The sequence below is a fragment of the Parasteatoda tepidariorum genome, chromosome 6, assembly GCF_982258835.1.
Source record: "Parasteatoda tepidariorum strain Cologne lab strain chromosome 6, Ptep-v5.0, whole genome shotgun sequence".
Taxonomy (NCBI): Eukaryota; Metazoa; Arthropoda; class Arachnida; order Araneae; family Theridiidae; genus Parasteatoda; species Parasteatoda tepidariorum.
Window position 1 is genome coordinate 88,236,699 of NC_141760.1, and position 27,901 is coordinate 88,264,599.

General features: G+C 30.0%; 1 protein-coding gene across 4 annotated transcripts in view; it reads left to right on the plus strand.

Moving 5' to 3' along the window:
- The window catches only part of LOC107443022 (sodium/hydrogen exchanger 9B2), a 56,393-nt gene extending 34,112 nt beyond the window's left edge, over positions 1 to 22,281 (plus strand). For all 4 annotated transcript variants that reach the window (XM_087166156.1, XM_087166155.1, XM_087166153.1 and 1 more), the window contains exons 2-11: positions 3,104 to 3,390; positions 6,741 to 6,828; positions 8,014 to 8,196; positions 8,943 to 9,118; positions 10,372 to 10,478; positions 11,082 to 11,246; positions 14,912 to 15,020; positions 16,373 to 16,509; positions 20,316 to 20,393; positions 21,816 to 22,281. In XM_087166156.1, coding sequence (XP_087022282.1) covers positions 3,129 to 3,390; positions 6,741 to 6,828; positions 8,014 to 8,196; positions 8,943 to 9,118; positions 10,372 to 10,478; positions 11,082 to 11,246; positions 14,912 to 15,020; positions 16,373 to 16,509; positions 20,316 to 20,393; positions 21,816 to 22,064 — 1,554 coding nt within the window. In that variant the 5' untranslated portion in view covers positions 3,104 to 3,128 and the 3' untranslated portion in view covers positions 22,065 to 22,281. The remainder of the gene's footprint in view (positions 1 to 3,103; positions 3,391 to 6,740; positions 6,829 to 8,013; positions 8,197 to 8,942; positions 9,119 to 10,371; positions 10,479 to 11,081; positions 11,247 to 14,911; positions 15,021 to 16,372; positions 16,510 to 20,315; positions 20,394 to 21,815) is intronic.
- Positions 22,282 to 27,901: the final 5,620 nt, after the last annotated feature.

Below are 27,901 nucleotides of genomic sequence, written 5' to 3' on the forward strand. Positions count from 1 at the left end.
TTAAGGAGGGATGTAACGAGTATTTGGCCGAATATTTTTTAGAAATGTATTTTTCTAAGTTTTTTTTATTTCTGAATTTTTATAGATATTACTTATATAGAAAAGTGTGATTTTCAGTATTAAAGTTTTGTTTCAGGAACTGAGAAAAATTTGTTTTTTCTGTTTTTCTTTTTTTAGGCATTCTTATTATGACTCAGCATTTTTTTTTAAAATAAAGTTACAAATAAAATTCATTTTATAGCAATTTTTTTTCTTCTAAAATTATGGCAATGAGAAAAATTTAAATTGAGATTTTCGGCGTAAGATTTTCACTTAACTACATTTTTGAACTACATTAAGAACATTTTTTCTATCTTTTTATTTTCTTTAAATAAAAAAAAAAACTTTTTTCAGACGTTTTCATTATAACTCAGTAATTTTTAATAGCATTTCTGTTGACTTAATTCTTTTTTCTTGGCTTTTTCTGGTAATTGAAAAACTGAGATGTTCAGCTTTAAGAAAATTTTTCAAAAATTAAGATTGATTTTTATGTTCTCTGTTTCGCTTTTCGACATTTTCAAAAACGTTCTCGATTAGCCTTATTTTTTAGAGTTAATTTATGAATGCGTTTTTTTTTTTTTTTTTTTTGGAAAAATCATTATGATTTCCTTTTTTTTCAAGAAACTTTATTAAAGAAAAATGATTGTTTTTTTTTTAACAAACAAACAAATATAACTTTATTGAGAACAAAAACACATAAATACAAAGAATATATATTCGTCGTCAAGAGGAAAATCCTGTCCAGGCGACAAAGAAAAGTAATACAATAAATTTAAAATAGAAATTTACAAAAAAAAAAAAAAAAAATACAATCATAAATTATTTTGCACATCATAAGACGTCATATATTGTTGAACACTGTAATAATAGAAAACAAAAAAAAAAAAAATGCATGAAACTATATATATAAAAAAATAAATAAATAAATAAAAAAAATAACAAAGGTAACATAAGAAATTCGTTTGGATTGGCACAAGACTGGTATAAAAAATCAAATGCTTCCTTTAAAGTGAAAAATAGAGATCTAAATCGTCAATGTTCATCACAAATTGAAATAAAGCACGCTTAAAAGAAGAATATATTTTGATGTTTTGCAACTGAAATGGTAATTTATTATATAATTTAGGTGCTAAGTAAAAAAACTGTTTTCGTGAAATTTCTTTTGTAAAGAAGGGAATCTCATACATTTCAGTTGGTCTCCTTTCAGACACATTAGTTTTTAATTTGCATATTAATTTATTGTTGTGTAAATAGAGTAAAATACGAAAAAATACATTATGGCGAAATGGTAATAGGTTAATTCTTGTATATATATTGGTAGTAGTTACACTTGAATTATTTATATTTAGAGAATTAATAATCTTGAAGCATTTATTCTGAACTGAGATTAAGGGAAGTAAATTAGTTTTATATTCACCGCCATATATTATCGCACCATAATTAATTAAAGAATAAAACCAGGAGTAATAGAGTGCTTTCACAAAATTAAAATGAATTTTATTCTTAAGGTGATAAAATTTAACTAAAACGAAACGCAATTTTTTAACTAAATTGTTAATATGTGTTTTCCATTTTAAATTAGAATCGATATATAGTCCTAAATATTTGATATTGTTTACAGATTGTAGAATATAGCATTGACAATTTTCATTAGTACTTTTGCAGGAGAGAGAGTGAAATTTTAAATTTAAGTTAAATTCTGATTTTCTTAAACTGAAATAAATATATTTAGTTTTATTTAGATTTAAATTTAAGTCATTTATTGTAAACCATTTTGAAATTATGCGTAAATCAGATTGAATTTGAAAAATTAGTTGATTTAAATCAGTGCAAGAATACAAAATTACGGAATCATCAGCATACGTTATTATCTTACCAAAAAGTTTGAGTTGACAAAAGTCATTGATGAATATAATAAACAATAAGGGTCCTAGAATAGATCCTTGAGGAACACCACGGTTTGAAAAAATATAATTACTAAAATTACTTCGGATTTTAACTCTATGTTCTCTGTTTGAAAGATATGAAACAAACCAATTTAACATAATTCCTCTGAAACCAGCAAATTCAAATTTTTTAATTAAAAGATTGTGATTGACATTATCGAAAGCTTTTGATATATCAAGAAATATAGCTACTGTTGTCTTATTTTCGGCAATACTATTATGAATAAATTTTGAAAATTCCAAAAGAGCTTTTTCTGTACTTTTGCCTTTAATAAATCCATGTTGATTAACAGAGAAAAAATTTGTATGTTTTAAATAATTGTACATTTTATCAGCTAGAGCTTTTTCAATGATTTTGGAAAAAACAGGTAATATTGAAATTGGTCTATAGTTTGATAGGCAGTTTTTATCGCCGGTTTTAAAAATAGGAGTTATGGTTGCTCTTTTTAAAGAAGTTGGAAATATGGATGACTTGATTGAGGTATTGATGAAATTAGTTATAAAATTTATATTATTGAGAGCAAATAGTTTAATTAATTTTACATTAATACCGTCATAGTCAAAGGAGTTTTTATTAGAAAGAGAATTTATTAAGTGAAGTACTTCACAATCATTCAATTCTAGAAAAACAAACGAGTTTTCCAGGAAATATTATTCTCAGTCACAAATAAAGTGCACAAAAAGTGATTATTTAAATTTGCGATCTGAAACTCGCGTCGCAATAAAAATTTGGAATTTTCAAAATTACGTAGAAAAGCGGAAATAACTGTTTAAAAAAAATCATTTATATTTACGATAAATTCGGCTTCAAGAAAGCGCGTTAAACGTACATTTACTAAAGAATCTGTTAAAATTGATTGTGTCACAACGTGATGACTTAAAAGTGCGATTAAAAATTGCCATTTTTTAAATTGTGTTTAGAAGCTCTCGCGGGCCGCACTTCAGTAGTCGAAGGGCCGCATTTGGCCCGCGGGCCGCAGGTTGTGCACCCCTATTGTAAGATATTTCGCATAAGAACGCGTACCCCAGCTGAACTGTTCCCGTACCCCTGGGGATACGCGTACCACTCTTTGGGAAACACTGTTCTAACCGATTCTCACATATAATCTATCTTCTAGGTCCTTCGAACAACGCAGCTGCAATATGAGCGTGGATCACGCAGAACCAGAAGAATTTAGTAAAAGAAAAAATTTGCAGCAAGCTCTTACCACATGTCCACCAGTTTCGCCTTTGTCCACAGCATTTGCATTAATTCTTTCGGTCCTATTCATTTATGGAACATTATGGGGCCTTATGGGAGATGACGCCCTACCCGGTGGGCCTGTTTTTGGACTTTACATTCTAGTTATCATATGTTACCTTGGAGGCCAATTTATGAAACTTCTAAGAGTACCAACATTAGTTGGTAAGTTACTTTACTTCTGTTGGAAATTATTTATGCAAGTTTAGTTAGGATTTTAAATAGTAATCTGATAGAACTAAGGTTTTGCGAAGTTACTGTCATTGCATTAAAAACGCTTTTAAGCGATAAATATTTTAATTGCTATGACTGTTATTTCTAACAAAGCCAGCTCTCTCCATGTGGTGAAAATGGCACTTGTCAAGATGGAGAAAACTATCAACTTTATAGAAATGTTAAGCGTTCGTGTTTTTATTTCTTTAATATTTGAAAAGTAACTCTATCGCTGCATTCATGGGACTCGTAAAAGTGAGAAATAATACACTATGGAATATTTTTTCTTTTCTGTTGTAGGAGATTTTTAACAAATCTTAAATACTTTCGTATCTCTGATTTCAAATCTGCAATCGTTTTTTTTCTCCAAGCTACAATTTCTTTAATGGCATTTTTAGTCTACTTTTTGTCGAAATATATGAGTTTAAAAATATTATATATAACAGAGGGACACGTAAATGTTGCGAAAAACTTTTAGGGAAGTTAGAGCGCATTCTCAGGATTGAAATCGCATAAAAACCCATGTCCAGCAATACCGCTAGGGGTGCTTCTTCTATTATGAGCAGTTTCTTCGTGAACAAGTCATAATAAAAGAAGCGCGCCTAACCGCGTACGAAGACATTTCCGAGCATGGTTTCTTATGCAATTAGAAGCCTGGAGGAGTGACCTAGCTTTCCTAAAAGTTCGTCGCAACATTTACGCAACCCCTAGTTACATATAAGGTTTTTGAACTTGTACATTTCGTCAAAAAATAGACTAAAATAGTCATTAAAAAAATAGGTAGCTTTAAAAGCAAAACTAATTTCAGATTTTAAATCACCCCTCTCCCGAATTAGGCAAGATCAAGTATTTGCATAAATGCAACAAAAAACTTGTTCCGCAGATTTTAATAATTTTCATCTAGATGGGTTAATCTCGTAAATTTATGTCTATAACTCAATATTAATGGTTTGAGGGTATAAACATATGCATTCTAATTTAATTAATTACTACGGACAATGCTTTAAGTTACGGAACTAGAGACAATAACGTTTTTTCTTTGAATAAATACATACTTGTTTACGACGGATTTGAATTCTTTACCCTCAAAATGTGGGGAGTAACCACAATTTGGAAAATTTAGTCCCAATTGCTTTATTATTTAATTTACTAATTATTGATTTAATCTTATTATTTATTATTTAATTTACTAATGGTCAAAACAGTTTTAAATTGTAAGATATTCAAATTTTTACGCCGATTAAATCTGCGAAATTCAAAATGATAAAACCCGAAATTTGAAGTGAATCGATTTAATAGTTCTTTAAAAAATTGAAGCTTAAAATACTTCTTAGAAATGGCAATAGATGGAAAAGGTGAAATTAAGGGTAACGAGCCTATTCTATTGAGACCATGTTCTCCAAATTGCAGCTACTTTCCTTATTTTGAGGATCAAGAAGGAAAGTACGTTTTTGCATCTGATTTTAAAACTTAAAATGTCGTCTTTACAAATTAATTAGAATATTTAAGGTTCGGCTCTCGAACCATTAAGATTGAGTCCTAGAACGTGAAATGAATCTAAAGTTAATAAATTTATTTTAATAAAAATTTCTGCGTGCGGTACATTTGTATTCAGTCTTTTGTAAAAACAAGTAAGATATCGCTATGCTGATGGTCAATTATTTTATATACGTTTTGGCTGAATATATAGTCTAAGAAACCGTTTTTTATCATAATCTTGAATGAAGTGATTCAGATCGAAGTATATTTATTACTTTACGCCACTTTTACTTCACAGTCAATGCAACTTCAACTAAGCATAGAAAAGAGTCACATTTTTTTAATATTCATAAGCGGATTAGATTACATAAGCGTAAAACAGCTGGCATGCTTGTCCTGTTTTAGCATTTATCAGCTATTTGTTCAGAGGAAAATTTATAGAAAAAAAAAGAACTTAATGTGTCATCATACTATGCCGGAGTGTTTCACGTTAAACAGAATCAAGAAGAACTGGCACTAGGCCAAAAATAAATTTTAAAACTTCGCTCCTTCTCGATTTAAAAAAAAAAATAATCCGAATTTTCAATTGTAATAAAGAAATTTAAAATAATATTTTTTAAAAGGAAAGAATAGGATTTTTATAATAATATCTGTGAGAGTAATTATGAAATCAAAATATTCTTAGGACGGAAAAAGAATGATTTTTAAACATTCCCTGGTATTTACATCTATTTAGCTGGTATGCGTACTCTTTACAGAACTTTTAATCCGTGGAAAACGCACAGTGCCCATAACAAAAAAGTGAACATCCTCAATATATAACAATATTCAGAGTGTTCACTTTTTTAATTTTGTGCACTTTACACATAATTTTCACAACTCTTATTTGATCTCCCGAGATTGGTATGCAAACTTACGCCTTTTTAGATCAATCTTTGCGATATGTGATAGGTTTAGTTATTGAGTAAGTGAGTAATAACTACAACATTACGCTGAATTATCAAAGCAAAACATTCAAAGTAACTGAAGTCACTTAAAGTGACTTCAGTTACTTTGTCGTCATTATTAACAAAAAAAGGAAACCCCTGTTGACGTTCTCAAGTTTATCGCTACACTTAAATTCGCACCAAACCTCAGCATAGCATTAAGAATCCTACTTACATTGCCAGTCACTGTGGCTTCAGGGGAAAGAAGCTTTTCAAAACAAAAAATAATAAAAAATTATCTCAGAATGATGCAGACGCAAAATCGTCTCAATGGATTGGCAATGATAGCTATAGAACACCAAATTAGTGACAAATTAAACGGGGGGGGGGCAAAATTAAGGTTTTGCCTGGAGCACCAAAATGTCTAGGGCCGGCCCGTCACTTTATGTAGCATTAAAGTAGTAAAATTTATCTTATATTGGTCTACACTATGATGGAAATCGCTCGCATTTTACAGCAGAAGTTGCTAACACTGCAGCTACAGTAAAATTTACAAAATTCTCTTTTGAACAATATAACAGACCTATGTGAAATGCAGAAAGTGCTGTTACTAACAGTTCTGGGAATAACACTGTACATTGCTGTAAATTTCACTCGGTTCTGTTTCTGACAGTGTTGTTCACTATCTGTAACAGATGTTGTCAGTATGCGAAATTTACCTCAGTCAGCTGTAATATTTATAGCACTGTTCAAAACAGCATCTTTGTAAATTTTACAGCTGTTGATGGTAGCCGTGGTGTTTGCATCTTTAGTTAAGAAAAATGCATTTAAAAATACATGGAATTTTTTTAACTATGTTTATCATTTTAGTCTGTTAATTTATCTTTTCATCTGCAGGTATGATGGTTTTTGGATTTATCCTTCGCAATGTTCCTCATATAAATGTAGCGAAAGACATTCCTGAAGCATGGGCAGGGAACATAAGGTAAGAAGGTTTTTCCTAATAACAAAATCTGTTCTATTGAGGTGCATATGGTAAAATTGATTTTACTTGGATTGTGTGCATTAACCTTTTGATGCAGAATTTTTATTTAAACTAATTTTTTTAATGTTTTTTTTTATTATTTTATGCTCTTTTTCATTTTGTTAGTAATTTAAGTCTAAATGAGTGAAAAATATTATATTTAGCATTTTAACAATCTATGGTTCTGAAATACAGCATGAAACGCCGGTGTCTTTTCCTGGGTTAAAGGTAAAATCTTCCAAACACACCTCACTTACAAATAATAATTTTCAAATTTGCACTTGTTTGCTGTTATTGCAAATTTCTGCTAAGTATAAATTTTTTTATATTTCAACCAATATTGTTCTTGAAAAAAATTGCTGCATAATGATTCAGTGGTGAATGGGTGCATTAATAAAGAAAACATATTTAATAACAAACAAATTTAATAATAAAAGCAATAAAAAATAAGATGCGAAATGGGGCTCTCCAATGAGCCATCCAATTCAATCCATTGCCTGCCACATAAGTGATTACAGAATTATTTTTGAGTAATTACAACGCCCTCTTCTGGTCAGGCAGAAATTTGTAACAGCTGTTATTTAGCTCTCAGAGAAACAGTTATTCATCATTGACATTTTTTCAATTTACAACGTCAATTATTGATAAGCTTTTGAATATGAATGAAAAAAAAAATTCAAACTACGTTTTTTTGGATTTTTTATTTTGGTACAAATATAATTCCGATAATCTAACAAATTTTTTTACAAACAATTGTTTGTTAATGTAATTTTGTTATTTTTTACTCCTTGTTTATGTCCACTTAAAACTGAACATTGTATATGGATTAATATTTCCAATATAGCCATATGTAACAACAACATAATTTTGCTTGTAATTAGAGTGTCTGAAAAAAAAATTGGACACCGGTATACCATCTGCGTAAAAGGGTTAATGGAATTACCATTATTTTGGCTTAAACTTATTTTTTACACTGCTGTGTTTCTAACCAGTCAAATGAATTTTGTGAGCCATTATCTCACTTTTTACTAGATGAAAAAGTAGCATTTGTTTAATTTGTTGAAAAATTTAAATGAAAATATTGGAACGTTTTTATTTGAAGCAATTCTGTTTTTTAATACATTTATTTATTTTATTTTATTTCAGAAATCTCGCTCTCATCTTCATTCTTCTACGAGCTGGTCTCGAAGTGGATTCTGATATTTTAAAGAATAATAAAAACACTTGCTTTAAAGTGATACTCATACCATTCGTTTGCGAAGTCGTTGTTGGATCTGTTGCTGGCCACTACTTATTAGAAATGCCTTGGATATGGAGTTTTCTTCTAGGGTGAGTTAATAATTTACATTAACACCCTTAACACGTTGAATGCCACACTAATTTTACATGGCTTGATAGTCTGGCCAAAATGATTTTCTCGATATGTATTGCTTTAATTTCTTCAAACCATTTTAGTAACTGTCATGCCTCCATGTTGTGATGGCGCTGTCATCAAGGTAGATGTTTTAAAAAAGACAGAGGAGGGAATGCTCCGATTGAGAACGGATGTGAATTGTTTAGGTGTCTTGGTTATATTAATTTTCTTCAAACTTCATCTTTTACCATTGTTAATAAATATTTCTTTGTGTTTTGGGGAAGCATCTGAGTGAAGAAGGGAAAAGGAGGAAAAATGTACGTAATATCACAGTAACGATAATATAAAAAAATGTAAAAGCATTAAAAATTTACTCAAATTATGTGTTTCTAATAATAATGGCTTCGCCGGTCACCGGTGACCCCCGTGGCGCTACGAACAAACTCTGCCGGTCACCGGTGATCCCCATGCCATTCAACGTGTTAAACAACTGAAGCGCGCTTCTTTGATTAGATTTCTTTGAACTCGTCCGATCGCTTTTCCTTTGTTTTGTGTTTATTCGAGATATTGGTCATGAATTGTAGAGCTGTAAACTTCATGGTCCTCATGGCCTACAAATAGTGGTCGTAGGGAGACTTGACTTAAAATATAAGCAATCATTCGATATGAGTCAATCGAATAATCGAGAAAAAAAATTATGTTAAATTTATAATTTTTCCAGGTCGATGTTATCAGCTGTTTCCCCAGCTGTCGTTTTGCCTGTTATGCTCAAAATGATGAAAAAGGGTTTTGGAATGGCAAATGGAATTCCGACAATGGTCATTGCCGTAGCTGGAATCGACGATGTTTTGGCTCTCACAGCTTTTGAGATTCTACTGGGAGTTACATTTGCTACAGGTAGGTATTACTGCTCAATCACAAATTTATATTAATTCTGTAATCTCTCAAGGTACTGAGCCTAATTTTACATTTTCTTCGCATTGAAATTTTTTGAACGGAAAAATGACGCAATTTGGGGTTCTTCTTGCATTTTCAAAAATAATACTCAATTTTTGAAGTTCGAAAGATGCTAATTTAAAAAGCAATTCCATTGAAAACATTATATTGCAAACTAATGTTGATAATTGTATTTATATAATTTGTGTTAAGAGTAAATATATCAGTTTCAAAATACTTTCCGGTTATTTATTTTTCTTCAAATTTTGAGCAAATTTTTCTTCAGAAAAAGATTTGAGCTTGAAGAGCCAATTTGTTTTTAATATTTTTTACCAACTAAATTACTATTTGTAGCATCTCAGAGAGTAAAAATAAATTTCTAAAAATGTTATGGCACTAATAAATTTAAATGTGCATGAGTGCATGCGTGGTTTGTTTTAAATCACTGTCACTAAGTCATCAAAAAAAAAACATGCCTAAACATCGGGTATACAGTTTAAAAGTCTTAAAATAGGTTTCTCGTGTACATATAAATCACTTCCAGCAAGATTTATTACCATTGAAGGCGTCACAGTAGCTTTTCCCAGAAATTTTTATTTCGAACCTTTCTGGAATTTTGTCAATTGTTCCAAACTGAACTGCGATGCCTCAGGAGATAGAGCGTTCACCTTCCAATGAGGTGAACTGGTTTCGAATAGCAGCGATGGCTGGTTGATACGAATTCCGCATCCGCCTCGCACCGACCACAGTGCTGACGTAAAATATCCTCAGTGGTAGACGGATCATGGGTTAGAGTCCCCTTGCCCTCAGGCTAACCAAGGAAGGCTCTCGTCTTCCTCTCCATGTAGCGCAAATAAGGGTTAATTCCATCAAAAAGTCCTCTACGAAAACAAATTTCTCCCAATACTTTATCCTGTAGTTCCCTTGTCTTCTGGATTAGGCTCAAAATTACAAGACTGCGAAGTTGAACATTAGTAGTCGTAAACCCGACAATTGGATCGACTGTTCAAAGACGGTTATAATGTGAAATAAAATTAACCGAGTGAAATAAACTTTCGGGCACATCCTGCATTAGGTTTTTTAAATCTCTTATGCTTATAATTTTTTTTGTTCTTCTAAAATGTTTTTATTTTGCTTTATAGTTTTTAACTCGCTTAATAAAATTATCAGAAATATTATTAACATAATTGCTGGAAAAACTATTCTATTTCCAGGAACTTTAGCATGGACTGTCGCTCAAGGTCCTGTGGAAATCGTAGTTGGTATTGCATATGGTATCATTGTTGGGGTCATATTTTGGTATGTGCCCAACCCAGAGGAGGCAAGTATTTTTTTTATGTAGTATTGTTCTTATCTTTTTGTATGATTAAGATTGTAAAAGTAAAAATAAATGACAAAAAATACAAAATTTAGAATTATTTCGCCTCTTGTAGAAATGAGAAGGTTTTATGAAGATTCCTTTTTTAAAAACTTCAAAGTCACCAAGGCATTTCTAAATATGCAATATGCGTTTTTTTTTTGGAAAGCATGAGAAATTCCATTGTCTCCTGACTCTCAATAAGTAAGTAATAAAACAACTGAGCACATACAGTCCTCTAATTTTAGAATACAATGTACCAGGTACGAAGTAACAAAAAATATTAGGCTAAATTGAATTCAAATACTGGACCTGAAATATTACTGTAGCTATATTACTAAGCTATAGGAGCAGTAATAGTCATTTGTAGCTAGCTGTATTGGAATAGCTGGTAAGTTATACCGATATGATAGCCAAATTTAATATAACCCTTGGTGAAAATATTGAGGAAACTTTTCCCTATAGTAGTTTATATTTTTATTATTTTTCTACACAGCATTAAGTAAGAAGTTCTATGACTTTTTCTTTCTACTATTTAAATTTGATCTATTTATTTATTTTTTTCAGAAAAGTAAATCAACATTTCGCTTCATGATGTTGGTCTTTGCAGCCATGTGTGTTTTCTTTGGAAGTCAAGCTTTAGGTGCTGGGGCTGCCGGAGCCCTTGGGTGTATATGCCTCCCCTTTACAGCTGCCATACGTTGGAAGAAAAAAGATTGGGATGATGAAGATGTAAGTACTTATAATGGATAGAGTTTTTCAATTTAATTCCTTGTAAACCGTTATATTTAAATTATCGGAAATTGGGGTTCGTCTTTTTTCTTCTGGACAAAAGAATTTTTCCCCATTATTGCAAAATCCTTAAGTGTGGCATATGAACTAAAGAAGAAATGATTAGGACTAATACAAGATACTCAAATTGTCAAAATAATGAGAATAGAGTGGGAGTCTGAAAATAATGAGGCTGAATTGAGCCACTGAAAACACTAAGGCTTTACGTTATGTTCGACATATTTTACTTGAAAAATTTGAATAATTTTTTCTATTATTTAAATATCTTAAAGTAAGGATTTTATACTAAAGAATTAAAAGGGTTCCTTGGGTTATTCATCCACTTTTCCTTCGAGGTAAATATCTTCCTTACCTGTACTATGCATGATTCTTTATCGCCTTACGAGATCATCGCCAACAAAACCAATAATTTTTATTTTTTGAAATGCCGGATGCTATTTAGGCAAAGTATGAAATAATCATCCTGATGAGGTTATTATGTAAATGATGTACATGTTACTGTGAATGACTGAAATCGGTGGTTCTTGACTTTCAACGGTGAATGTTGACAATCAAATTAGTCGCTTTGGTGAATGTCCGAAATATTTATTACTTCCGATTTGATATTAATTTATTCGTGGATATAATTACATTTATTCGATATTTTAATACTTACTGACGATAGATTAGAACAAACATCAGTGTAGGGTATACCGGGCAAATGTATACCGGGCAATGGCACTTGACCATTAAAAAACATCAGTGTTGGATATACCGGGCAAATGTGTACCGGGCAATGGCACTTAACTAGACCTAGTATGAATAGACCTCTGGTAAATGTCCAAAATATATACTAGGTCTAGTGCCACTTTTGCTATAGATTAAATATTTAAAAAAAATTAAACAAAGCGTTTGAATCAATTTTAAACTGATAACGAAATTATTGATTTAAAATTAAAAAAATAATAATAAAAACTGCGCCAGATAAGAGTAATTGAAGTAGTTGCTTTATAAAGCGCATGTGCGGAAAAAAAATTTAAAAAAAAGTTATCCACGTGCATCTAAAAGTGGATGAATATCCCAAGACACCAATTAAAAGTTGGCTAATATGAAAGAATGTGTTGTGTTGTCTTATCCCACTTAATAGACCGTAATATCTAAATAAAGTCCATGAATTCATGCGATTTCAAATTAAGAAGACCCACTTCAGGACTGAACAGTTGGTTCTTCTGGCACCTGATGCAGGTTAAAATGTGAGAAGGAGCTGCTTGGCCACATTGCATTTAGCTTAGGCGACATGGGTGAAAGTACATCTGGAATTTTTACTCCTGGTAGGACCATCCAAGACGTGAAAGGCCATTCCTTTAAGCCCAACTAAAACAATGCAGACAGAGGCAAAGTCAGACTTCAACTGATATGTGCCTCAAAATTTCCATTTTGTAGATGCACCCTTTGCCACGATTCGTCAGTTAAATATGAAACAGTAAATATGTAAATAGCATTGATCAGCATTTCTGTACGTTTAGTACATGGTTTATGAGCTTATTGGCCAAATAATAAACAGTGCATATAGCTAATATAATCGAAGATTTTTATTTGTATAGCTTTATTTTATAAATAGACACGAAAGAAGGAATAAAAACAAAGAAAAAGTTTTTATTTTATTTTCCTCAGATTAAACAGATAAAAATTAAAAGTAAAAGTTTTATCTCATCGTATAGTTGTAGTCGCATATCCTATCACTGGCCCTGCCTAAATTCATTGAACGAAATAATAATGTGAAGGTCCTGTATTGCTGTGAAAAGTTTGAATTTTGCAGTTGTATATTTTTAGGGCAAAATTTAAAAAAAGGGAAGAAATTGTATTTAAAGCAATTTACGTATTGTGACATAAAATGTCATTTTCATCTTTACTTAGCATATTTAAACTCTGATTTTCGAACTATTAAGAGTGCATCGTGGAAAGAGAAAATCCGATCATTCGACCAAATTTATTCAGAGTGTTCCTTTTTTTTTTAAACATGACTATAAATAAAGCAAAAGTTGTATGTGATTATGCTGCGTCAAAATAACGATAAAAAGTAAACAATAGTAAGCACCCAAACGGTTTTGGATCTATATCTGCACACAATGATATGTGAATAAAAACGAAGAAACAGATGATCCTGTTGTTAATTGCCGTCTGCAAGAGGGTACACTTGTATCCTTATGAAATCAAACATACTAAAAATTATATTTTGCTTTTAACTGTAATTAGTTATTTTAAGCTAGGTGACCAGCTGGTTCACCTACTCGAACAGATTCGCGGCTTCAAATTGATTCCGTTTCATTCGGCAGCATTACTCTGAATCTATGGCATCAGTATTTTAAAAACAAATTACTGGGATAAAATAAAAATCGCGGTTGCTTCCTCTGCATATTAGCCTACACCACTGTTTCTTAAACTTATGACTTTTGTGTACCCCTTCTATTTATTTTTGTAACGCTGTGTATCACTAATAAAAAAAATGAATGTATTTTCTGCTATAAAAAATTGCACAAAAGTTAAAAATCACATTTGGTTGTTGACACCACTAATTATTAACGGTTAACTCTGCAAAAAATAGCCAATAGAAAAATACGTAATTACAAATTTTTATCGCTAGCTTTATTTTTAAATAAAAGTTTTTGAAATTTCTGTTTGTTGCAAGATATTTCGCATAAGAACGCGTACTCTCGCTGAACTGTTCCCGTACCCCTGGGGGTACACGTACCACACTTTGGGAAACACTGGCCTACACCAACACAAACTCACTGCTTCATGGCTCCACAATATCCCTGCTACTTTTGGAAGCATTTATTTTTGCATTATTTTAGTCGATACATTTCTATAATGAGAAAGTATTACTTTTTTAAAAAAATATTTTAATTTCTACTTAAGTGCTACTTCTTTATTTATACTCCGTTTTGCTTGGCGTTATTCACTTGAGGGAGGGGTGTAACAGCGAATCTATACGTTCAGAAATATTTTGACCAGGACATTGTCCTTTTAGCATCAATATTTGAAGATGAGCTACCGAAAAAAACACCCACTATACTACCTGTTCGTAGCAAAATCTTCAAGCAAAATTTGGTATTTGGATAAGCTGATGCAAGAGGAAAAATTAAAACTAAAATATTGTCCAATAATAAAAATATGTAAATAAGTTATATTGAAAAGTATTTTCAATATTTTCTGACAATATATCTCGATAATTATTCCTATATCACCCAGCATTAGTGATCTCTTCCATCTTTGACCCTGTGCGCAAGTATCACGGAGAAAATCAAAATTTTTTATATTTTTAAAAATTAGTTAAAAATCGTACTATAATTATTCGTATTTACTTTTCTTTCGAATCTTAAAGGAAAGTTCATTGCTTATGTTTATCTTAATTCGAAGTTAATATCTATTATATATTCATGGATGTCACTACGTTAAAATTTCGAGAAAAAAAAAAGATGACGAAAAAGAGGGGTTTCTAAAATTTATTTTTTATAATATCTTAATGTCTCTTTTATAATATCTTACTGATTTATATTATCTTTTATTTTTCAAAATCAGTGAACGTCCTAGCAGCGTTCTTAGGCGTTTTTCTTTACTTCCAGAATCCCGTGGGTGATGCTTTATCATTTGTTTGGAGGATTATTGAACCTTTTCTCTTTGGATTAATTGGTTCAGAGATTAGGATAGATTACTTGCAACCAGAAACTGTAGGTAGGAATTTTTGTTTTAAAAATTCTGTTTTATGTTATTTTTCTTTTAAATTCTTTTTTCACTGTGAAATTTTCAATTTCAAAGAAAACCATTTATATAAACTGCAAGTTTGTCTGAATTTTGAGGCATTGAAGTGGCGGACAGTATTTTACTTTTGGCAGTTATTTGCCAAATGATAGCAATTTTAATTACTATTATTTAAATAAAATACCTGATAAATAATTATTAAACACAGTACAACTATTCTTAAAATATTTACTCTTCAATTCTAACGTAATTAGGTGTGTATAATAACGCTTAGAAACTAATTAGACACAACTTCTATAATAAATGTTTTAACGTTCCTTCAATTTATTATAAGAATAAGGTTGCTACGTAAATAAGATATTTAATTCTTGTAAATAAAGATCTTAATTCCTACTTAAGCAATAATGAACTAAAACTAACTTCCTAAGAATAGAAAGATATTTTGTTTCTTCCTTTTGTAATAATTAATAAAGAGGATTTCGAAGCGTTAATTGCAGTTTTCGATAGTTGGAATATTCTTTTTGATGTTGCTTATAGTTCTATAGGGACAGATGGATCTGCTCAGGATGGCAGTATCATCAGCATAAAGTGCTGTAATGATATTGTTATTATCGGAAAGATTTGGAAAATCTGTACAACAAATTAGAAATGAAACTGGCCCTAGCATAGAGCCTTGCAGGACACCCACCTTAATTTTTATTTTGGTTGAATTTTGCATTATTTACTTTGATGTTGAAGGTTCATTCCTAAAATATATATTTAGAAATAGTATTAAATCATCAGGAATTTTATATTTAATTAGTTTGTGGATTAGTCGCTGATGCCAGACTCGGTCAAGGGGTTTGGCCACAAATAGCATCAGAAGTGCGGTGGCCTCTTTGTTGTAAAATCCTTGTGAAATATTTTCCATAGTTCTAACCAGTTGTTTTGTAGTTGAGAAATTCTCTCTGAAACCAAACTGTTAATTTGGAAGGAAGACTAAACACTTTACTTTACTACTTGACTAGACTTACACTTTAAACACAAACCTATGTTGCAGTCAATAATTCGGCAAAATCTATATTGCAATTAATAATTCGGCAAGATGGTGAGCACTCGCGTATAAATTTCCATCTTAATTCATTTCTAGTCCCAAAAGCATGTGGAAATAGTTATAAATTGTTCATTAAATGTTATCATTTGACAAAAGATTTCATTGTTTGGTTTTTATTTAAGTTGAGCACTCTTGATGTTTTCTGTTGCATTAAAATTGTGCTACTTTGTTAATTAATAACCATCTTTAATATGGGCACAACCATAATTCAAAAAAATTCTAATATTTTTAGGTCTAGGGTTAGGAACCATGTTCGTTGGATTAGCTTCCAGAATGATTGGTTCGATGTTTGCTGCTTACAGTGCCGGCCTTACCCTCAAAGAGCAAATTTTTATCACATTCGCTGGCATGCCAAAAGCTACTGTTCAGGTAATGTCGAATAATTGAATTTTACATTTATTCCATTTAGCTTTCTACTATTGACTGTTCCGTAATGACGCGTGGTTTTTCTAGTTTTGTTTTTCATCTTTATATTCCAAAGGCAAATTTGCGTATTTATTTATTTATTTTTTTTTTAAAATCGATTTCGTTATTTTTAGTCTCGTCTGGAAGAATCTTAAGAATAGTCGCAGGCATAAAACAAGTTGATTTTTTTTCATTTTTTATAATTTTTGAACCTAATGAAATCTTTTACAATTATCAATTTAATTTTACAGGGCAGATAATTCTTTGTTTATCTAGCACATACAATTTAAAATTATAGTTTTGTTTCCGATTTAAGACAATCAAACTGCGCTGCTTTTCTTAGTAAACAAGCTTCGAATTACACCTTTTTTAAATAATGAAGGGTTTCAAATTACGTTATACAATAAAATTAAATTGAACCACGTTATCGTTCAAGGTACTCTTTACATTACTCAACATGTATTTTAACTATGGACTGAAATGGTTTATGCTTTCTTTATTTACAGTTTTAGCTAATTTGAAGATATTGTGGTTCAATCATGAACAGAAAATTTAAATGAATTTTACTTAACACACCGTTTGACAAAAAGATGTAAATATTTGTATTCGATTTTATTTTACGTTTTGACTAGTTGTAATTTGCAGCTAAATACTAATTTACCTAATTTATTAGGAGAAAAAAGTCAAAATTTCCCAATCAAAATATAATCTAAACTTGGGACGAATTAACCTTATCTAGAAACCTTAGTTTTTAAATGGTTGCATAAAGTTTAATAAAAATGAACTGTTGCAAAACACAAATATTAATGATTTATTCTTTGATACATCATTAATATTTGTTTTAACAAATATTTGTGTTCCAAGTATGCATCTGAAGAATGTATTCTTAAATGCATAATTAAAATCGCAAAATAGCTTGTTTCAAAAGAGTATCTTCCACCGTCAGGCAGTAGGTTAAAAAAAAACATCCTTCTCCTGTTTGATAAGAGAAAGTTCCTATGTACCAAAATGTTAAGTTTTATGTGTAATTATATTTATGGTGCGAATAGAAAATCAAAATAAATTGCATTTGATAGTACAGTGAAACCTATATAAGTGACTACTTGGAGTGCATTACTTTAATGCAGCTGTATCCAAATGGTGTACCGCGGAAACCTAGGGTTCCGTGGAAGAGTTAAGGGGCTTCGCGAGTTAGTACTTTTTATAACCAGTGATGAGCTTTGAAACCTCTGATTATATTTAGATTCAACCTATAATTCCTGATTTATTTAATCTTACAGTTGCCTTTATGAAATCATTTCAAGCAAAATGCCATTTTTTTAAAAGAAAAAATATTTTTAATTACTATATATTGAGCAAATTTTATATACATACACAAGCATTTATAACATATTACATTAGTATTTCTTATCGCGATTTTCAAATCAAAATAATACAATTTCATGAAGAAATGTTTTCCTAATAACTTGATAATTTAGTTTATAGCAGCCATTCATTCGAATATATTCATTACGAAGCAAACCAAAATTCTGTTTATTTTTAAATTTTTTACTTATGTATATACACCAGAAACATATTCATAACTAGACTAGATATAGCACAAGGACTGCAAATTTAATTTCCAGACATATAACCTAATTTAAGATTATTAATGAAAAAAAAATATTCATTGCCTTAAATATTTTGAAAATAGTCTTTTATAGGTTATAAAGTTTACAATTAACTTAAACTTTATTTATAAAGTTAGAGTTCCGTCGAAAGAAAGTTGATAATTAAGGGTACCGTAGCAAGTAAAAAAAAATATAATTATGTTTAATTATATTTAAAATAAAATATATATTAATTAGATTTAAAGTTAATTATATTTACGTTAAAATTTTTACACATGCATTTAAAAGCAAATGGATTGGTTAAAAAAAAAAGATATATAATTTGTAAATGATGCATGCTAGTTATTTATTACAATTTCTTAAAACATCTGTACTCAATATACAAATAAAAATCTTGACGTTTTCTAATTATATTTGTCTTCAACATTTAAAAATTTATTTTGCTATACTTACAAAACTCTTTAATAGTTTTCCGATGAGGTTAAATAAAAAAAGGAGTTTAGGTTAGCTTTTATTACTTTTTCTCAACTTAGGGGAAATTTCAAATACTTAACAGCAAAGAAAGTTTTTCCTGGAATGCTTATGAAAGGTTTAGAAATCAATAACTATCCTAGACAAATTTAACCTAAGTTAGTTAACATACAAGATTGACGAGTGGTAAGATGCAAAGGTACCTTTTATTATAGGATAAATTCAGCTTTTGTTAATCGAGGTTAACTTAACGGGTTTCACTGTAGTATTAAGTTTTGTCAAAATCGTCGTTAATAAGATTATCATTTAAAACTGTGGCAAAAGATTGAAAGTGAATGTGTATTACAACTTCTGAAGGATTGTTGCTCTCTCCTATGTGCTCTTTGATTTGTCATGGGGTAACTGGATAGAATCAGATGCCTTTCCTCTGAACTACTTAAACGACATGGGTAAAACAAAGTGATTGGATGATCAGAGTTTTAACTCTAACTGTCAGACAAGGTTAATGGAGTAAGATGGAATTAATTAAATAAATCTACTCTGTTCTTCCTTGCTCTGATAGTACCTTATCCAACATTGATTCTAAAGAGGTCTACTTCATGGATATCGTCTTCATCAGACTCTATGTTGCATGCTGTTTAAGACGCTTCCTTAAAAAAAGTATCCAATACCAAAGGTTTATAGCTGACTATGTATGTAGGCATTTTTTTTTCTCACCCTGATTCTGCGGTTTTAGGGAAAAACTTAATCACAGACTTTGTTTTTTCAATTAAAGTTAAATTTCATATTCTCATTTTTTTTCTATTTTTATCTGGCAATTCAGCGGAAATGGATTCTGATGGAAGCTAAAAAATTATTAGTATAAAAGAATAAGATTTAAAATTTTCAAGCTCTATTTTTTTCCTCTTAAATTTGAAAATGTCAGATAATTTAGTTTCTCCTAAAAACCTCAGAATTGAGCTGTTTTAAACATTGCTTAAATGAGTGTCTTTTTACACATTTCTATAAATAAAATTGTGTTTTTCAATAAATTAACAGAAACATAATGGTTTAATTAAAGGGTTAAGTATTTTTGACGAATCTTCCTTACATCTTTATTTTGCCATGCATCCAGCAAAGCTTTTTCAAATTCTGATAACCTGTAGTAAAACATCAAAGCATAACTTTTAATATTCAAAAATTAAGTTAAATGAATGAAAAAAAAATGGTATGTTCAAGAGAAAGAAAAAATCATTTTTCTCAGCAACAACCAAATTTCCCACATATAGGATCCACTGTTCTGTGAAAGTTATGCTTTTTAGGGCAATATAATAGCATTAATATTTGATATAGTTGCATAATAATAGGTTAATTTACTGTATAAATCTATATACTGTATATTGCCACTATATATTGATTGCAGATCTTTCATAATTCTGCTCAATTCAAAATTTTTATAGTACACTAATATTACCTAAAAAACCTATCAAATTATCTACAATAAAATATCAAACATGTTATCAACGTCGTGTAAATAAAATAATAAACATACATATTAATAATTAATGCTGATTTAATATAAATTTATCAAAAGTGCAGTTGTTAATGTTTTTCAACTTTTCTTATCACTTGTGCAAATTTTGTTTTGTATAATTCTTTTTAATTTAGTCTTACTTAAGTTAAAAAATGGACAAATTATGTTTCCCATAGGCTGCCATAGGTCCAGTTCCATTAGCAATGGCTAGGAAATTTCAACTGGGATCTGAAATTGAACAGTATGGTATTGAGGTATGTTTGTAATCCTAGTGATTATAATATTGTTAAAATATTACTTTTATTTATTTTTTAATAGAATGAAGATTTAAATTCCTATAATTAATCACGATTAATTTATAGGAATTTAAATCAAATCACATGTTAAAATAGCAAGTTCTACATTTCTCTCTAAAATATATTAACTAATTTACTGTTCGCAATATGAAAAATATGTGCTAAGAGACACTTAAACCTGTGACAAGATTAAAAAATCGCATTTTTTATACTATGACTAACTATTTAAATTCTTTTCAATGCTGTTAAAATATTTTTTACTGTGTAGCATAAAAGAATTAAAAATAAAAAAGAATTTGAAGAGAAATAATTATGTAGAATACTTTGCAACTTTAAATGCTATGACTAAAAATTGTAATATAAATGTACTAGAATAAATGGAAGGAAATAAAGAGTTTAAGCTGCAAAGAAAACCGATTTGTAAACATCTATCAAAATGGTCCGGATAAAAACTTGTGGCCATGATAAAATCTTAATTTTATTTATTTTCCTGAAAAAAAAACACATTTTATTAAATGTATCTAATAATTCAACGAAGAAAGATAAACAGAAAATAACTTTAATGCTTAAATTACAAAATCATCTCATAGATTGTTAAAAAGGAGTTAGTTTATTACTGATAAGATCATTTTATGATGATCAAATTTTGGGAGCCGATTTAAAATAAATAATTTAAAAATTTTAAATATGAAATCATAAACATCAAACAAAAGATTTTCGGAAATTTTTTTTCCCAACAGCTTTATTGAGTACTTAATTGATTCAAGTAATATTTTTAAATTTCATTTACGAGTTAACAATGAGTGCCTAGTGTTGAAAAATGTTCCAAAAAAGTTTAAATTTAATATACATCACAAATATTTACTTTTGAAACAACCCAGTTCTTAGTTTTGCATAAGGCATAAATTTAATAATTTTTAAACATTAAAAATAATTTTTAAAGAAAAAAATATATTTAACAGTACAAATCAAAAACTTTCAAAGAATGTTAAATCCACTAATATTAGATTCAGAAACTAGGAAACCATTCCCACTGCTTGCAGTTCAACTGGTATGTCTGATTAGTATAAATCGGACTTTCAATGCCCAATATATTTTTCATTTCAATGAAACATCAAGCCTGATATTGCTCTACAAACATAGTTATATAATCGAATGTAGCCATATAATATTTTCCAAAAATGAAAATACATTAATTAACTCTTAGATGTTCACACCAAGAGAAAAAGCAGACTGCAAAGTCTTAACACTTTGATCAATTTAACTCTTTACCAATGGCAGAAGTGTTGACTACTTAAAACGTGTCCTTCTGAAATACACTCCCAGAAATATCATCACGAGCAATAAATAATTTGATTGTAAAATCTAAATATTTTGCAGATTCTCACTGTAGCAGTTCTTGCAATACTTATCACTGCACCGCTGGGAGCAACAGCCATAGCTGTGTTGGCCCCCAGATTACTAGAAGCACCAGAACCAGCTAACAAATTAGATGGAAAAATAAACATAGAAAACAAAGAAAGTACAAGCATCACCATGTATGGAAGTGTACACACAGCTAACTCATCCAAAGAAGATGGTAAAGTTTCAACCATATTTAAGGAAACAACTCAAGATGCCAGGCTATGACATTAGCCACCGTTACCTCTAAAGTACCTCCGAGAACATTCATAGCACAGATTCACAAAACAAGTTGCATTCATAAAGTGTATGCTATCTAGTTTGTGCATTATTACTTCATACTGAATATAGATTTCATATGCATTAGAAACTCATTCTTATTATAGATTTATATGTATCGAATTTTATTTTCCAAGATCAAATATAAATTGAAATTTGAAATATGCTTTAAAGATTCTTTTATTTATTTTACAAGGACATATAAAGGCATGGACAGATAAAATTTAACTAAGAACATCATAATAATCAAACTCTTCCCAATATGTTTTCAAAAAAGAAAGATAGCAATCTTAAAATAACTAATATTACTGCCTGGAATATGCCTTTTTAAAATATAAATTGCATTTTCTTGAAATACTTTTTTAAGTCATAAAATGATTTAAAAAAAAAAAACAAAAAAACAAAACACAAATTTAATCTTTAAAACGGACCATTCACAAAAGATTTTATCGTAAAGACACTGTCTTTCATTCACAAAATTAAGCCTGCCTCCCGGTGAGATCATGCAAGTTTGAATCCCAGTGATGGCTGGCACCGACCACATTGATGAGAAGAATATCTTCAGTGGTAGACGAATCAAGAGTTAGATGGATTCTTGCCGCTAGATATTAACAGTGGGAAGTTTTCCTCTACGTGTAACTGAAATGAAGGCTAGTTCCATAAAAAAGTTCTCTATGAAAGTAAATTTCTCCCAATGCTTGATTCAGGAATTTCCTTGTCTTTTAAATTGGATTCAAAATTACAACGATACAGAGTTAAACATTGCTAGTCTTTAACTCAAAATTGGGTCAGCTGTTCAAGAATGATTATAAAAAAAAAATCAAACTTTCCAACTTTCAACGCACAAAAAAATTTTCTTTCCTAACTTTGATTAGTAAAGTTTACAAAATTCTAGCATCTTCACTTTATAAGAAACCCATTTTTTTTTCGCGAGCTAAATATTTATCCAAGATGTAAAATTTTTCAATAAATATTCTCCCACCCACTACATACATCACAGTGAGGACAGATATTGGGGGAGTGCAAAATCTGGTACACACCTTTGTTACTCACTCTGAAAAAAACTAAGAGGAGAGGAGCATTCTATTTATTCCGTTTGGTTATGAAATATCAACAACAAAATGGAGTTTAAAAACTATAACTGGTATGATTTAAAAAAACAAACAAGTAATTTAATTTTATAAAGTAAGCAAAAAAGGTGTTCTGGACTGTCTTTAATATATACTGTAAAAATCTCTTTACACACATTACAAGATCACAAATTAATATTTAATTACTAATGAACTGTCATCACTTACACTGAACTGTCATTGTGAAGAGCTGGCGTTTGAACCCCACCTAGCTTCAGATAAATTTGTCTGGGAAGTAAAGGTCACCTGCGCACAGTGCTGACCACAATGCCACAATCAAGATGTTGGTCACGAAATTGTGAAGTCTTACCTCCACGTTTTCCCTTCCCTTGCCCACAACAAGCTGTTGCAGAAATGCTTTACTTTTACTAATGAAGTCTGTTTTCTGGCAATTACACTGATTTTCGATGTCTTTGGTCCCCACTTTCCTCAGTAATGATTTGTAACACTTCGATGGTGTTTTTGCATTTTCTCACTTAAATATTTTACTATATACTACTGTATATATATCCACCTGACGGGAACATCTGCTCCAGCACCCCAGAGCCCAAGGTCAAGAAAAATGAGGTGGGCACAGTAGACCTTGGCCCTCTATGGGCTGTCGCGCCACTGAGTTTAGTTTTATATATATATATATATATATATATATATATATATATATATATATATATATATATATATATATATATATATATATATATATATATATATATATATATATATATATATATATATATATATATATATATATATATATGAGCATTCACTACCGAACACTTATTGAATCTGATTAGGAGCTGAAAATGGATAAAATATTTAAATACGAAACATTAATTTGAGAACTGAAATAAGAGAACATAAATTTTAAATACACTTTATTCAATGAGATATGTGAAAGACTAAGTATAAAACATCACAGTCAGGAAGGTGTAATATTATATCAGTTGAAACAGTTGCTAACAAGTTGGAAAAAAATAGATTTATAAAATGACTATCACAAATATAAGTAGAAAAGTATTATAGTGCAGCTTTGAGCAAAGTTCATGAATAACAATTTTTAAAAACAAAATAAAAATAGTAATAAAAAGATTTCTATAACATTTATTATATAAAATCAGATCTAAACTTCACGATAGAACAACTTCAATAAAACATACTAATATAAATTTTTTTTTTAAAAAAACATTACTGATCTTAAGAAATAATAAATAAATAAAGTTTAAATAAATTGTCAATTTTGAAAAAACTAGCAAAAATAAGCACTGAAAGTAACACTGAAGCAAAAAATATTTTTTTGGAATACAATTTATAAAAAATGCTAAGCAAATATTAAACATCTATGGTAGACACAACTGGAATATAAATTAGAATACAGCAGAATCCTGACAATCTGACTCTTTGATTAGCTAATGCTCAATCATATGACTTTCAATGCACGTTAAAAGCATCCCATTATTATTGCTGATATTCTAAGTTACTGTTTCATTTTTGGACCTTATGCCAATAAACTAACTATGTTGTGATCAGATATTTGTATTTAAGAGAATGAGACACAGAAAACAAAAAAATTGCTAATAATTTTTTTCATGTTATTGTATCATTATTTATGAAAAAAAACAACAACATAAAAATGGATATTTATTAGACTTAAAAAAGATCCCAAATTAGTCAACCATTTTTAATTTCTGATTTAGTCCTGGTTCCATGCATGTCAGGTAATAGAGGCTCTACTGCAGATGTTATATATGTACTGAGTGCTTAGTTCATGAAAGGAATGCTAAAATTGGCACATTAAAATACATGTAAGTGATCCTTCATTGCAGTATTGTCTATAACACCAGAGTATATAGACATTTGAGAAGCTTTTTTTTCTATAAAGACTTTTTTTTCAAGCTATTTCTAATTTTTGTTGTTATTACATATATTTGAATGAAAAAATATATATAGTTGCAGAGATTTTGTCATTGTTTTCCTTTTATGGTAACTTTTCTTTTTATGGAAATTTATAAATCGAATATTACTTTAAATTTAAAACTATTTACCAGGTTTCTTTTTATGAGAAAAAAATTGCGCACATAAAAATTTATATAATTTTTGAAATGATTTCTAATAAAATAAATAACATACATTATGATTTATGTAAAATGGGGCCTAAAAAGTTTTAATGCCTGGAGCATGTAAAATATTTGATTGATCATGAATTTTTTACCTCTACATGCTTGACTGGGCACATAAATATTGATTCAAAAATAATATAAAACAACAGCTGAGCATTTTCTAAAATTTTGATGAAAATTGCTAAGATGCTGGAAGGGGGAGGGGGCACAGAAAAACTGTACTTAAGAATGCGAGAAAAAATCTTATTTTATTTAATAAGAATTGCCTTTTAAATTTAATTATAAAAAATAGGAATTTATTAAACAATTAGACTTTTTTCATACTTTGATCCAATCACAATTGGACATTGTTTTGCACGCTCATAATAATTGTCAATACTTAGCATTTTTTATATAAATATTACATTGTTAATTATGCTCTGCATTATTCAATCAATTGGTCCAAAACAACCTATAAACAATGCAAAGCAAGTCTATCATTGCTTATTCAGACTTAATACTTCTTTGTAAAACTACCTAGTATTTCATAGGTAGTAATACAGGGTTCCCACTCTATGATGAGATTAAAATTCAAGGACTTTTCAAGGACCTCAACAAAATTTTTCAAGGACCTTAATCTAAGACCAATTTTAAAAATTATTCTCTTCTATTTTACTAGAAGCAACAATGCTTGTTGTGGCAATAATTAATTTCAAATATAATACCTAAATGCTTTGCCTATATAGAGAGAAGAGAGTATATGTATTATGGACTAAAATTTATATATTTTTAAAAACAACCCTACTGGTTTTACAGATTAATTCACAAAATCATTTTCAGCACAATCTATCACTAATGGTAATGAGGTGTTAATGGTGAAATCCTTTAATCCTGTGTATTTCCATGTGAAGGCTGCATGAAAGACAGAGCTAAATCTTAGGTATTCCATAACCCCCTCCTCTCCTCGATTAAGCATCGTTTCTGAAATTATTCATCCATAATTTACACAACCTTCTCTAAATGTTATGCAGCAACAATTCTTTCTGAAAATAAAAATTAGAAGGAACATATCCCATTTTCACCATGTTTAAAAGCATTATTCGTTATGTGTAATCCACAACTGCCAATGAATATGACCTGGTGGGAATATTTCTCTTTTAATTCACACTGAAGCTTCTAATAGAATTTCCAATTGACATAGGGTTCATCCATGGATAATTGAAGTATTTTAGAGAGTTTTTAACCATCATCCATGCATTTGTAAAAAGAGGACTGTGATATAACGTATAATTTTTCCTCCTTTTCCTTTCTTCACTCAGATACTTCCCAAAATCACAATTGGCCAAATAAATGGTAACCAGTTAACAACACAAATATTTATTAACAAAGGAAAAAAAATGAAGTTTGAAGAAAATTAATATAACCAATCCACCTAAACAATTCGCTTCTGCTTTTTTCCTCCTTTTCCCTTCTTCATTCAGGTACTTCCCAAATTCACAATTCTTAATTGTTTTTCATAAACAGAATATGATAAATCTCATACCTTGATTTATGCTCTGGTTCTCGAAAGAGAGCGTGCTGTGATATAACGTATAATTTTTCCTCCTTTTCCCTTCTTCACTCAGATACTTCCCAAAATCACAATTGGCCAAATAAATGGTAACCAGTTAACAACACAAATATTTATTAACAAAGGAAAAAAAATGAAGTTTGAAGAAAATTACTATAACCAATCCACCTAAACAATTCGCTTCCGCTCTCCATCAGAGCGTTCCCTCCTCTGTCTTTTTACAACATCTACCTTGATGACAGCGCCATCCCAACATGGAGGCATGACAAGGACAAAATATTTTCTGTAGTTCCATGACCCATAAATTGGGAGGTAAGATACTTAGTGCAAACTTTATTATCAATTCCTTACAATAATGTCCATCTGCTTAGATTGTAGAGACTGATTTAACGTCTCATCAAAGAGTACAGTGTAGCAATCAACATTCTTCAGCTCATTTATAAGAATCCCTTTGAAGTATAGTGCCAATCCAAAGGAGCCCAAATAGGCTCACTTTGTGGCACTACAAAAAAATTGTCTCGCTATACAGCTATCAGCAAACATTTTGGAGAACAATTTACTAATCCCTTCACAGGAGTTACATGAATGTACTAGTGATGCACTTCAGACTCCAGAGAATTTCAGCATCAAGCACATTCCTTTTGACCAGATAAGAAGACAATGTTACCTCGGCCACTAAAGTTTCTGCTTCACATGGGGCACATGATGTTGAAGGAGTATTTACACCAGATGAATTAGATGTTGATGTCTTTGGAAAAAGAGAACTCAGGGCATGAGACTGCTTTTTTGTTTTACCTTTCTTTGATGTGTGATTTCAGAGCAGATTCTTCCATTTTCGCGATATCGATCTCCTTCATGCATAATCGGCACTTGGCTCTGAACTTCTTTTCGGGCATCGATAAAATCCATTCTTAATAAGCTTGATTATCCATCCATTGGGGATTAAAATAGCACTTCCCAGGCATAACTAGTCTAAACTACATAACACAA